The 14,025-nt window shown below is 44.1% G+C and overlaps 1 protein-coding gene across 4 annotated transcripts in view; it reads right to left on the bottom strand.

Annotated features, from left to right (window-relative positions):
• Positions 1-4,173: 4,173 nt before the first annotated feature.
• Positions 4,174-14,025, bottom strand: part of CASS4 (Cas scaffold protein family member 4) — a 47,513-nt gene continuing 37,661 nt past the window's right edge. For all 4 annotated transcript variants that reach the window (XM_074406688.1, XM_074406689.1, XM_039479594.2 and 1 more), the window contains 3 exons: positions 12,629-13,930; positions 11,058-11,135; positions 4,174-7,472 (listed from right to left, as the gene is read on the bottom strand). In XM_074406688.1, coding sequence (XP_074262789.1) covers positions 7,062-7,472; positions 11,058-11,135; positions 12,629-13,930 — 1,791 coding nt within the window. In that variant the 3' untranslated portion in view covers positions 4,174-7,061. The remainder of the gene's footprint in view (positions 7,473-11,057; positions 11,136-12,628; positions 13,931-14,025) is intronic.

The following is a 14,025-nucleotide window of genomic DNA, read 5'->3' as shown; positions in this document are numbered from 1 at the left end:
CCTTCTGAATCTCAGCCTAAGAACCAGCACTTTAAATGCTGTTATAGTAAGTCCTTATAGTAGGTCCCAAATATGTCAGACTTCTGAGCTGTGGCAGGTTTGATTTCCTGATAGCTCTTCTCATGGGCTCTTGCGTAGCTGCAGCTCAGCCTAACTCATTTTAAGAGTTGGCGTTAAACATTTTTAAAACAATCTGCTATGGTTTACGAATGTGTCCCCTGAATTTTATTTGTTGGAAATTTAATCCCAATGCAACAGTGCTGGGAATTGAGGACTCGTAAGAGGTGATTAGGTCATGAGGGCTCTGCTCTCATGAGTGGATTAATGTTGTGATCTTGGGAGTGGGTTGGTGATCCCAAGAGCGGACTTGTTATAACGTTGAGTTGGGCCCTCTCTTGCTCTCTTGCCCTTCCACCTTGCACATGCGAGGATGTAGCACGAAGGGCCTCGCCAGATGATGCACAAGACATGATGGACTGAGACATTATATATGAAAAATGTTTGAAGAGCTTTACAACTGTCCCTTAAGGTCATATACAGGAAGGAATCTCAAAGAAGGTTAAAACAAAGTAGAAAACTGAGGCAAGTCTTAAGATATTTCAAGACAAAAATTACTTTCAGTTTGCAGTTTTAGGGAAGAAATATTCAAAATAATTCTGGCAATATACAAAGCTTTGCATGCACTGGCCCCTGGCCACCCTTCCCAGCTAATATTGGCCACTGTTCGTTTCCTTACTAGGTTCCAGCCACCCTGGCCACCCTCCTCTCCTACCTCTGTGCACATGACTTGCTGATCCTTCTCCAGGGACACACTTTCTCTTTACGTGTTCCCAGCTGGCTCCCTTAGGTGATCCCGCCCTCTGTTCCTGGGACCCCGCCCTGGTGCCATCTTCCCTGACCTCCCTCCAAAATAGCTCTGCTCTGCCATCACATTAGCCCCATCTTGCTTTATGTTCCTCTTTGCATTTATCACGCTAATATCAAGTTATAAATATAAATTTTGACATCTTGTTCACCATGAAATTTTTGCATTGATTTTTATTTCTTCAAAATAATTGCATCAAAATATTATTTATCTTACAGTGTTTCGGGCACCGCCTTCTACTTGGCATTCCAGAAGAGTGCCTCTCCCACCTCCTGCCTGTTTTTTTTAAATCTCCCTTGACTGGAAAGAAAGCATCATGCTCCAGAGCCTTTGTTCTGTTTCCTGCAGCATCTCTAGCAATCAGCAAAGGCCTGGACAAACGGGAGGTAGGACTATTTGAGAAATGAGCGAATTAAAGGAAAATGGCATTTGCGAGTAGCTTTGATTCGTCTCCTTATAAGTGCACATACAAATAGGCAACTTTCCGGAGCTGGGTTGCACGCACAGGGAAAACATGAACTTTTTTTTTTTTTTTTTTTGAGACGGAGTTTCGCTCTTGTTACCCAGGCTGGAGTGCAATGGCGCGATCTCGGCTCACCGCAACCTCCGCCTCCTGGGTTCAGGCAATTCTCCTGCCTCAGCCTCCTGAGTAGCTGGGATTACAGGCATGTACCACCATGCCCAGCTAATTTTTTGTGTTTTTAGTAGAGACGGGGTTTCACCATGTTGACCAGGATGGTCTCGATCTCTTGACCTTGTGATCCACCCGCCTCGGCCTCCCAAAGTGCTGGGATTACAGGCGTGAGCCACCGCGCCCGGCCAACATAAATATTTTTTTAAATGTTTATAAAAAACATAGTTGCCACCAAACCGCAAACACACCTTCCCACCACTTGTCGATCTAACTGGAGGATCTCCAACATGGGCTCTTCACCACTTCCAGCCTTCTGATAAAATTTGACTTAGTTGAGGTCAAGTTGCTACCACCACACCACCCACCATTTCCTCTTCCTTCCTTGAGAGGAAACCGTAGAGAATTCTGGGCATTAAGCAAAAATACTTAGCAAAAAGCTACCAAAAGCTAAAAAATTGTATTTAATTTTATTTGAATTTTTTTTTCAGAAGTAATCATCCTATTAATCAGTGGAAATTCACCCTGGAATCACTCTGTTTAAAAAAAAAAAAAAAAAGGAAGGAAACACATTTAGCTAACAGCAGCATTTTTCATTATTTTACATGCAGTGGTTTTGTACTTTGTTGACAAAGGTCTTCAATTTGGATTCACCTGCAAAAAAAAGGCCTTTTGTTACCTATGAGAACACTATGAAACACTCAGTTATGAAGGACTAAGCTAAAGAATGTGTTAGAAACATTAGAAATGCTTTAATAGCAATGTAATGATCATGTAATAAATATGTGCCACTGTTACTAATATGTGTAAACATGATTTTATCCACTGCAGTAAAAATTTATGTTTGCCTCCTCATAATAATCCCTCCCCTTTTTTATTTTCTGTTTTTTTTTTTCGATGAAGTCATACTCTGTCACCCAGACTGGAGTGCAGTGGTGTGATCACGGCTCACTGCAGCCTCGAATTCCTGAGCTCAAGTGATCCTCTCACTGTAGCCTCCCAAGTAGCTGAGACTACAGGTGTGTACTATCAGGCCCAGCTCATCTTTTGGTATTTTTTGCAGAGGCAGCATCTTGCTTTATTTCCCAGGCTGCCCTCAAACTCCTGTGCTCAAGCGACCCTCCTGCCCTGCCTCAGCCTCTCGAAGTGCTGGAATTTCAGGCATGAGCCACCAAGTCTGGCCTAATTCCTCCTTCTTCCAACAATATTCCTGGCTTTTGTTAGGGGATCCTGTCAGGACACCCCTTTTGTTAGGGGATCTCCACAGGTCTCTTGCCTTTCTGCACATTTCAGAGCAGAGGCACCAATGGCATTTTGTTGTTAACCATCTTTTAAAGGATGTTGTTTAACCATCTTCCAGCAGCCTTGGAAGATAGAGATAATGTCTCCCTCCAGAGCAGAGGGCAGGTTTGTTTGGTACGTGAGATATTAAAATTGAGAGCTAGGCACAATGGCTCACACCTGTAATCACAGCAGTTTTGCAGGCTGAGGCAAGAGAATTCTTGAGCCCAGGAGTTTGAGGCTACGGTGAGTTATGTTTGCACCACTGTATTCCAGTCTGGGTGATGGAGTGACATCCTGTTTATATACATATAAAGTGTGTGTATGTGTGTGTGTGTGTGTGTGTGTGTGTGTGTGTGCATGTCTAATATATAGGTGAGATATATGTCACATATATAACATCTGTATTACGTATCTAGCATCTGTATTGCATGTCTGTAACACATATTACATATGTAATAGAGAGATGACGTCTCCCTCTAAGGCAAAGCCTGGTCAAATTTGCTTAGAGCCTATTTAATAAAAGATTGGGGATTTCTATGATAGGGTTACTTGGCTTTGACACAAACCCATGTGTGCAGCATCCACCTGAGCCCACCACTGCGTCACCCCCTGGGACTTGGGGGACATGGGAAATGATGTGAAGGTGAGGCAAAGTTGCTTGCAATGCCATGAAAAATTGTCCTTTGTCCCCATGCACAGAGGAATGAACACTGCAGGCCTGACGAATATCCTCATGAAGTCCTGTCTACAAGGTTGGCCTTCGGTTGGTGCATGGGAACTTGGATTTTGGGAGGGTTCCCACCATTGCCAGAATTCATAAGAATGGCTCGTTGGGCCTAAACTGTTTGTACAAACTGTGATTCATGCTGAACACCTGCTTTCCTTCTGGGAGCCTGGAAAGTTGGTAGGTGCCAAGAAGAGGCTTCCTACCTGATCAGCCCCCAGTAAAACCTGGCTGCTGAGGCTCTCATGAGCTTTCCTGGTTGACAACATATCACACATGTCACAATTGTTGCTGGGGTGAATTAAGCGTGTCCTGCGTGACTTCACTGGGAGAAAACTCTTGGAAGCTTGTGCCTGGTCTCCCCTAGATTTCACCCCAGGTACCTCTTCCCCTTGCTGATTTCACTTTGCATCTGTTCACTGTAATAAGTCACAGCGGTGAGTATGACTCTGTTCTGAGTCCTGTGAGTTTTCCTAGTGACTCATTGCCTGGCAGTGGTCTTGGGACCTCTGACATTGTCTCTGATTCCAGAATCTCATGTCTTCTGTCAGCATCCATGAAACGGTGACAGGCTAACTTGTTAATTTCAAGGATGAAACCTCAGGCCCATCACAGTCCTTGAAAGAGCAATCCCATTACCTCTCAGGACATATGGGAGAATGTGTGTGGGGTGGGTGGGAATTCCAGATCTAACTTAACGTGGGCATTCCATGCCTTGCTTATCATGGAGCTTTCAGGAGCAGGCACCTGATCTAAGCCAATCCAAGCTGAATGAAGGCCTTTTCTTCTCTTCTGTCCATGAATCAAGAAGAGTATAACCTGGGAAAACCACCTCACAATCATGGGAGTTAACCCAGAGAAAGTGGAACCAGGAAACCGGTCCTGGATGACATTGTTGGAGCCCCTGAAACCAGCCAGCCTTGTAGCCAGTCTGCCCCTGGATGATTTTTAAGATATATAAGCTACTGAATTTCCTTTATTGCTTAAGATAGATTGGACATAATTTTCTATCCTTGGTAAGAGGTGTCCTGCCCAGGCGCAATGGTTTGTGCCTGTAATCCCAGCATTTTGGGAGGCCGAGGCAGGAGGATCATGAGGTCGAGATCCAGACCATCCTGGCCAACATGGTGAAACCCCGTCTCTGCTGAAAATACAAAAATTAGCTGGGTATGGTGGTGCATGCCCATAGTCCCAGCTACTTGGGAGGTTGAGGCAGGAGAATCACTTGAACCTGGGAGGTGGAGGTTGAAGTGAGCCAAGAACATGCCACTACACGCCAGCCTGGAGACAGAGCAAGACTCTGTCTCAAAAGAAAAAAAAAAGAGGAGTCCTAACTGATGCAGATCATGGCTGTTCAAAGAACAGGCCCCCTGTAGGGCCTCTCGATCCAATCGTAGAGAACTAAGCCTCACAAAGGTGGGATCCTTCTTTTGAGGACCCTGAGACGATCTCAATAAAAATCACCAACCTCCAGCCGTCAACATTTTAAAAGTGCCTACCAAAGTAACAGTAGCAGATAGGAGCTGGACTTGGCATCATTTCAGGTGACTTACAGCCGGAGATACTCTTCCAGGCTGCAGAGGTGTTTATGTGTCTAGGGGACCCAGACCTTCACTTAAAATGAAGTGATGATATAACTGTGGCCACAGGAGCTGAGGACTTGGCTACAGGGAGAGGAAGAGGAGGTGGTTTGAGCTGAGGGGAGCTCCGTGCCATTTCTGTGTCTGTGTCCACGCCACGCCTTCCTGTCTGCACCACCACGGGTGATGGTTTTGTTTTCTAGTGCAATCTGGTGCCTAAGAACTTGCCTCTGCTGCATCTCCCTGTAGACTTCGGGGACAAGCACTGGAATGACAAAAGGAAACACTGAGGGCTTCACTTGGGTGGCACAGACCAAAGAATTTTCCAAAAAAAAAAAAAATACTGCAAATGACTTTTAAAGTCATGATTATATTTAATAGTATTAGGGTGGTGCAAAAGCAATTGCGGTTTTGGTCATTACTTTCCATGGCCAAAACCAAAATTACTTTTGCACCAACCAATATAAATTGTAACAGATTTGAGACAAATATAAAATTTTTCAAACTCAGCAGTAGAATTTATCAACACAGAATCTGTACTATATGAAATAAATTAATAGAGAACCCAACAGATCACGTTATGTTGTAAACATATGTATCTTTAGGTTAAAGTAACATAGCAAAAAAATATATTTATGGGTACAAGACACATATATAATTTGTACCAATCTCACAGAATTAATTCAATTCAAAACAACAACAAAAAAACTTACTATATTTTCTAATGGATGCAACAAAAATTAACCATTTGAAAATAAGTTCTCTTGTGCTTTCCCTACTGACTTTTTTCCTGGTACCTGCTATACTATGTATGTGTTTCTTCAGCACTTTACTGTCTGACCCCCACTAGATTGTAAGTTCCAAGAGGGCAAGGCCTCTGATACACTGCTATGTCTCTAGCACCTGGAACTTGGCATGCAGCAGGCATCTAATAAATAAGTGTTAAATGAGTGAATTTAAAACACACACACATCGGGCATGGTGACTCACACCTGGAATCCCAGCACTCCGGGAGGCTGAGGCGGGTGGATCACCTGAGGTCAGGAGTTCCAGACCAGCCTGGCCAACATGGTGAAACCCAATCTCTATTAAAAATACAAAAATTAGCTCTTCCTTTCTCTGCCACAGTGGTGTGTGCTTGACTCTACTTCTCACTGTGTCTTCTTACCAAGACTTTCAGGATTAAATGATTCCTGACCAAGAAACAAAAGTAAAATCGCCCTACTCCCCAGTGGACTCAGGTGAAAACTGGTCATAAATCAGGTACAACTCCAAAAGGAGACATTGGGGAAGAACCAAGCTGGGCCTATAGGAATCGCACATGAGATGGCACACAGGTTGATGCTGGCTGAGGGTCACAATCATGTTACCATATCAAGCTGAAAATATCACCACTACCTGGAGAGTTGGACATGTTTTATTGGGAATATATTTTTTTCTGAGTCTAGTTTGAACACATTGGTTGGCTGGGTTCAATAATAAATATGTGAGACTTTTCGTTAAAAAAAAATACAAAAATTAGCTGGGTGTGCGGTCGCACGCCTGTAGTCCCGGCTACTTGGGAGGCTGAGACAGGAGAATTGCTTCAACCTAGAAGGTGGAGGTTGCAGTGAGCTGAGATCAGGACATTGCACTCCAGCCTGTGTTACAGAGCAAGATTCCATCTCAAAACAAACAAAATCATGCACACATTTAATCAATGTAAAATATTACTTCCACAATGTCACTTCAAGCTAATACTGCATACCCCACATGTGCGAAACCTCTCAAGGTCTTTACCTCATACCTGACTCTCTTCCCTGACCCCCTGTGGGGTCAGTCAGTCCCCTGGGATTGCTTAGCTACTTGGTCCTACCAGCTTTGGGTACCAGGTCTATTTCAGCTCATCGGTGTATGCTCCGGCTGGCTTTTCCCATAGAACAGAATTGCACAGTTGTGGGTGTGAAGCTACAGAGGAGGAAGGGAGGTAGAATGTCCTCATCCCAATGTCCCTCTGAACTGCCGCGCATGTTGCTCCAGCTTCTCGGCCTCCGCCTGCAGGTGCCCCAGCGCTGCAGGGCTAGGGTACTGGAGCACCGCATTCTTTGTGGCCAGCGCTACATCCTTGAGCAGGCTGCAGAGGTGACCGCTGCCGCGGAGGATCTCATTGCGCACGTCTCTCTCCTGAGTTTCCTTGCACAGCGTGTCCACCAGCTTCTGTCCCACCGTGATGACCAGCTTGCTCTGAGTGATCAGGATATCCGGGGGCTGGCTCCTGCCGAGGCTGCTGAGAAATGCGCTGATGGCCTTGAAGAGCGCCCCAAAGTAGAGCCGGCAGTGTTCAGACAGGTGGGGTTTCTTCTCAGGAGTCTGTTGACTCGAAGGCTGGGGTATAAGAGGGCCAGGACTCTAAAGACGGGAGGGAAGAAAATAGATAAGAGATTTAATCAGTGGGCTGTGGCTGTCTGCTCTTTCCTGTTTTGGCTGGATTTCCAAGACTTTTTATTTTTATTTTTTTAAAAAAAGCATGGTTTTGTTTGGGAAGCCCAATACTGCAGCAGTTATCTAACAAATTAATGTTGATGTTTTCATTACAGAGCACTGTAACATATAAAATATATAATCTTATATCATATTATAATACATTCATATATAATTTCATTCAATCACCTCAATAAACCAGCCATAAGAAACCCATTTTAAGAAACACATTGGCAATGACTGTATTTATAACTTTTTTTTTTTTTTGAGACAGTCTTGCTCTTTCTCCCAGGCTGGAGTGCAGTAGTGCAATCTCAGCTTACTGCAACATCTGCCTCCTGGGTTCAACCAATTCTTCTGTATGAGCCTCCTGAGTAGCTGGGATTATAGGCACCCATGACCACACCTGGCTAATTTTTGTATTTTAACTAGAGATGGGGTTTCACCATGTTGGCCAGGCTGGTTTCGAACTCCTGACCTCCAATGATCCACCCACCTCAGCCTCCTAAAGTGCTGGGATTACTAGCGTGAGCCACCGTGCCCAGCTAAATTTATAACTTTAACAATGCAGGAAAACTTGTTGGTGAGATTTAAAATTTTCTCAAAGAACAGATTCAAAGACATTTAAAAATCCTCTCTGGTTTCAATATAGAGGTAGGCCAGAATCCTCAAAATTTCCAGAAGAAATCAAATAACCTGGCCTATCTGCCTTAATATTATTTTTTATATTTTGCCTTAATATTAAAACATTTTCTAATAAGGTTTCATCAAAATTTTACATTCATGAATTTTATTTTCTGGAAAATAAAACCAAAATTGCCCCAAATCCTATATACTCTCGAAAGATTTCAGTACCTAACTTAGTGGCCACAACTCCAGGTAGCAATTGAAAGGTGAAGCTTAGAGTAGAGAAAAGGCTGCCTCGGGCCATTCCATTAGCAAATTAGAGATCTGGAGCTCTACGTTTGAAACTCACTTTCTTTCCATTAAATTTCACACGCTCGCATTTACCTATTATCCCAAAATCCACACTCTGGAAGCATTCAGACAGATAGGATATAGAACTGATTTTTTCAGAAGGGGAGTATGTTTTCAGGGGCTGGAGGGGAATTAGATGAGGGAGAGGAAGGTATACTTTGAAGAAGCACATTCATTATTAGAACTGCATATTTGGAAAATGAAAACGATGATTGTCTTTGTAATTGAAGTGAAGGAAAGATTGAAATGTCAGTTCAGATGGACTTTTTGGAAGCAGGGAGTATAAGAATGAAGCAGGTCAGGTGCAGTGTCCCACACCTGTAATCCCAGCACTTTGGGAGGCCGAGGCAGGAGGATCGCTTAACCCTAGGAGTTCACGACTAGCTTTGGCAACATGTGAAGCTCTGTCTCTACCAAAAACGAAACAAAAATTAGCCAGGTATGGTGGTATGAGCTGCAGTCCCAGCTACTCAGGAGCCTGTGGTGGGAGGATCAGTTGAGCCTGGGAGGTAGAAGCTGCAATGAACCAACATCTTGCCACTGCCCTCCAGCCTGGGAAGCACAGCAAAACCCTGCCTCAAAGAAGAAACAAAAAGGTAGGGGGTGCAGTGACTGTAATCCCAGTACTTTGGGAGGCGGGGGTGGGAGGGTCACTCGAGGTCAGGAGTTCGAGACTCGTCTTGCCAACATGGTGAAACCCTGTCTCTACTAAAAATACAAAAATTAGCCAGGTGTGATGGCATGCGTCTGTAGTCTCAGCTGCTTGGGAGGCTGAGGCAGGAGAATCACTTGAACCTGTGAGGCCGAGGTTGCAATTAGCCGAGATCACACCACACTGCACTCACACCTGGGTGACAGAGTGAGACTCCATCTCAAAAAAAAAAAAAAAAAAAAAAGCTTAGAAATAACGAGAAATAATGAGGTAGAAGTAGACATCAGATTACGAGCATTTTAAGTGAAAATATATTAACTGTAGGTAGGTTAAACATGTGCTATGATTCTTAACTTGGGGTGCTGGAAATGTGTGGAGATAGTTTTGGTTATCACATGGACTAGGGACTTCTGTGGGCAGTGGGTGGGCAGGTTCTGGGATGCTGAAGAGCTCATCCCGCGCCATGGAGAACTGTCCACCCAATGGTCGACAGTGCCCCGGGCTGCCCCTGAAAAGTGCTGTCACTCTAAAGCGGTTTTCTAAGTGTGGTCCTTTGACCAGAAGCATCAACATCACCTGCAAAGTTGCTAGAAATGCACATTATTATGCTCCACCCCAGACCTACTAGATCAAAAACTCTTGAGAGTGAGGCCCAGCCACGTGAGTTTGTTTGTTTGTTTTCTTGAGATCGTGTCTTGCTCTTGTTACCCAGGCTAGAGTGCAATGGTGTGATCTTGGCTCACTGAAACCTCTGCTTTCAAGATTCAAGCAATTCTCCTGTCTCAGCCTTCTGAGCAGCTGGGATTACAGGCTCCCGCCACCACGCAGAGCGAATTTTTCGTATTTTTAGTAGAGACCGGGTTTCACCATGTTGGGCAGGCTGGTCTCAAACTCGTAACCTCAGGTGATCCACCCACCTCAGCCTCCAAAGTGCTGGGATTATAGTCACGAGCCACCGCACCCAGCCAGCCATGTGAGTTTTAACAAATGTCATAGGTGATTGTGAGACAATCAAGTTTGAGTACCACTAGTCTAAGGCATATTTAATGTGGAACAAAATAGCATGACTGTCAACAATATGGCAGGCCCGAAGACTAGTGTTTGAAGAGCTGAGCGTCAAGAGGCCTGGGTTCTTGTCCTAGTTTGCCTCCAAGAAGGTGCAGGACCTCATCGTAATCATTGGCCATCTCTGCTTTCCTTCCACCCTCTACGGCATCTGTCCTATAACCTAGGTAAGTTTCCCAAGCTTCAGTTATTCAGAGATAATCCTTACAACCTTTACAACCTTTACAATCTTTCCACCTTGCTCTTAACTTCCACTGGCTTCATTCCTTTGCTTTAAATGGACCCATTTCTTTTTTAACTTACATTAATTTAAAGGAAACTCTTAAAAATGGTAAATGGAAAACTACTGTCATTTACCACAAATAGAAGGAAACCAATAAAAATAAGCACAATGATAACATCTTTGATTTTTTTTTTTTCTTTTGAAAAGGAAGAACATCAAGTGTCAAAGAGGTGGTGGGGATATACAGGCCCCAAATGAAGATTCGCTGCTGTAATCAGAAACATTGAAACAGAATGTCAAAGAGGACATGAGTCAGTCCTGTTCAACCCTGTCAGTGCTACCCACAGCAGCCTTGCAGAGCACCTAGGGTCATTTCGCTAACAGCTAATGCTTCACTTTCCATTCCCTGGGGTTCGTTCGTCAGACTCACTGGTCTCCAGGATTCTCTGGCTAAAATAAAGGACAAAGAATCACAAAAATGAACTTTCGCCCATGTGGATCACGGCTGTCATGCTGAGCTATCTGTAGCATGACGAGACATATCTAGCAATAAAGCGCATGAACCAGAAGTTTTAGAGTGAGTGCTATAGCTTACCGTGATTCCTAAGTCTTTGCTTTCATTTAACCTTTGTTCCAAGATAGGTTTCTCTTTCTCTTCTAAGTTAGGCAACGTCTGAAAAAGAAAATCCCTTCAAATTACCAAAGTGAGTGGTTTTTTACACTACTGTGTAATTATTTAAGTTCACTTTAAGACTTGAGCATTCTTTCTCATATTTTCTGTTGATGGTTCTGCCTACTGATTCCTTTTCTCAACCAAAGAAGACTTTGGCAGCCCAAAGGCCGAATTTTGCCTATCAACATGGCCTGATATAATGACATATATATGTGTATGCAAATTTTAAACATCCAGATTTCTAGAACATGTTAAACCTCCTACACCATCAGGCATTTCAGCAGAACACAAAGGTTGGGGCTGAAAGCAGGAAATTATCTCCTTGACACAGCCCCCAAGTGACTGGTGGGCCTCTTAAGGCTCGTAATCCCTGAACTAAGGCATCTCATTCTATAATGTCTGAACTCATCCAGAAAAGTCTTTTTTTTTTTTTTTCTTGAGACAAAGTCTTGCTTTGTTGTCCAGGCTAGAGTGCAGTGGTGCAGTCTTGGCTCACTGCAACCTCTGCCTCCTAGATTCAAGCAATCTCCTGTCTCAACCTCCCGAGTAGCTGGGATTATAGGTGTGCACCACCACACCCGGCTAATTTTTGTATTTTTAGTTGAGATGGGGTTTCACCATGTTGGCCAGGCTGGTCTCGAACTCCTGACCTCAACTGATCTGCTTGACTCAACATCCCAAAGTGCTCGGTTTACAGGTGTGAGCCACCATGCCCCACCTCTTTCTTTTTTTTTTTTTTTTCTTTTCTTTTTTTAGAGACAAGCTCTCCCTCTGTCACCCAGGCTGGAGTGCAGTGGCACCACCACAGCTCACCGTAACCACAAATTTGTGGTCTGAAAGGATCACCCGACTCAGCCTCCCAAGTACATGAGCAACCATACCTGGATATTAAAAAAATTTTTTTGTACAGCTGGGATCTCACTATGTTGCCCAGACTGGTCTCACCTGCCTCAAGGGATCCTCCTGCGTTGGCCTCCCAAAGTGTTGGAATTACAGGCATGAGCCACCACACCCAGTCTCAGAAAGTATTTCTAAGAGGAGCTAAAGTCTGGAGGCTGATCAGACCATGAGCAATTTGAAAAAATGTTTCTACTTCCTCTTCCGTTGCTAAGAAACACACTGACAATGACTCAGTTTATAACTTTCAAAAATGCAAGGAGACTTGGTGGTGAGGTTTTAAATATCTACTCAAGGAACAGATTTTTAGGAAACTTTAAAAATCCTTTTTAATTCTAATATCATGGTAAACTTGAACCCCAAAAGTTTTCAGAAGAAATCCAAATAAACTGACCTATCTGCCTATGCTGACCTATCTTTCTCTGACTTGTTAATTTCATCAAGAATTTTACTTTCATAAATTTTATTTTCTAGAAAATGGAACGAGCATCTCCCTAAAGCCTATATATTATCAAAAGAATCTCAGCATCTTCGTGGCGACTAATCCAGGTAATAATTGAAGTCTCTTTTTCGATCACTTGGAACTCTGAACTCACCTGTCCACAGATATTTGCTCTATTTTTCTTTAATAGTTCAGGAGAATGTTCATCTTCCCTTTGCTTAGTGGAAGGAGTACTGTTTTGGTATGATTCAGTTTCTCTTTGGGGAGGTTGGATGCATTTTTTACACTTAAATTCTGCATTTGGGGTCAACTGAACAGTTTCATCCTTTTCACAGTTCTGCTTAAAAAGGAGCCTTCCATTGGCAATGACAATGGAGGCAAACCTCTTGATGTCTTCTGGAAGCATTCGTGCCACCATGACAAACCTCTCAAGGTCATCTGGGCTGTTCTGGACATTGTCAGTCACAAGAACTTCCAGAGGCCAATGGCGATTGTCCAAGCTTTCCTTTGTTTCAAGCAGGATGTGGTAGGAATTGGAGATTGTCTGCATCTGGTCCCGAATTCTGTTCTGAAGGTGACTGTCAGTGAGGTTACAGGCAGTCCCATGGACTCCTCGGGCAAAATCCAGAAATTCTCTTACAGATTCTTCTATGTGATCAGTGGCCCTGTGGATTGCTTCAATGTTGGCCTCCAGATAGTCTCGGAATCTCCACTTCCTACTGACAAACAGCATCAGGCCAGCGACGGAGCTGACCACCTTGTGTTGCAGAGCCATCGCTGTCTCCTTGGCCACGTCCAGGTCCAAGAAGAGCTCCTTTGCTGACTCCTCCGAGGAAGAGCTGGAGGAGGAGTCGGTGGATGTGGTGGAGCACGAAGAAACAACGCTAGCTCTGCTGTCAGAACTGGAAACTGATAATCTGCTGGGTTCAGGAGATAGGGAAGTTGTCTGCCTGGAGAACCATGAGGAATTACGGCCCGTGGAATTCTCTGTCACCTCATTGATTTTCATCAGTTCCTTCCCAGCCTGAGACACACTGGACATTGCTTTAGGGATGTCATAAATGTTGGGCTTGGTGTTCTGCTGTTCCACTCGGGGCATCAGAAAGCTTGAAGGAACCTTGTAGCTGACATCTGTATCCAAAGGAAATGTGTCTCTGGGTGTGAGAAAGCCGTAAGAAGGAATTTCTGGAACACTGAGTTTTTTCTGCATAGGCACCCTGTTGTTCAGTTGTGGAGTGAGGGAGCTGTCTCTGCCACTTAGAAGACTGTGGAAAATAGAGCTGGAACTGGGGACAGCGTGGGGCCCTGATTCTTCCGCAAAGGTGGTGAGAGATGTGTTTCTGATGCTGGTCTTTCCTGGAGTGTCATAAATCCATTCTGACTTCTGAGGATTTGGTAATGTGCTGTAGCCACCACTTCTTAAGGTAGTCGCTGATATCAGGGGAACACCCTGTACCTGTGGAAGAACCACACACAGTGGCCCGGGTTAGTAGCTTTCAAAAGAGGGTGTGAATGCCTCGTTTAAATCTCATCATCACTCCCCCACTCAAC

The sequence above is a fragment of the Saimiri boliviensis genome, chromosome 9 (genome assembly GCF_048565385.1).
Source record: "Saimiri boliviensis isolate mSaiBol1 chromosome 9, mSaiBol1.pri, whole genome shotgun sequence".
Taxonomy (NCBI): Eukaryota; Metazoa; Chordata; class Mammalia; order Primates; family Cebidae; genus Saimiri; species Saimiri boliviensis.
The sequence above is the reverse complement of the archived record's forward strand: the minus strand, read 5'-3'. Positions and strand labels throughout refer to the sequence as shown.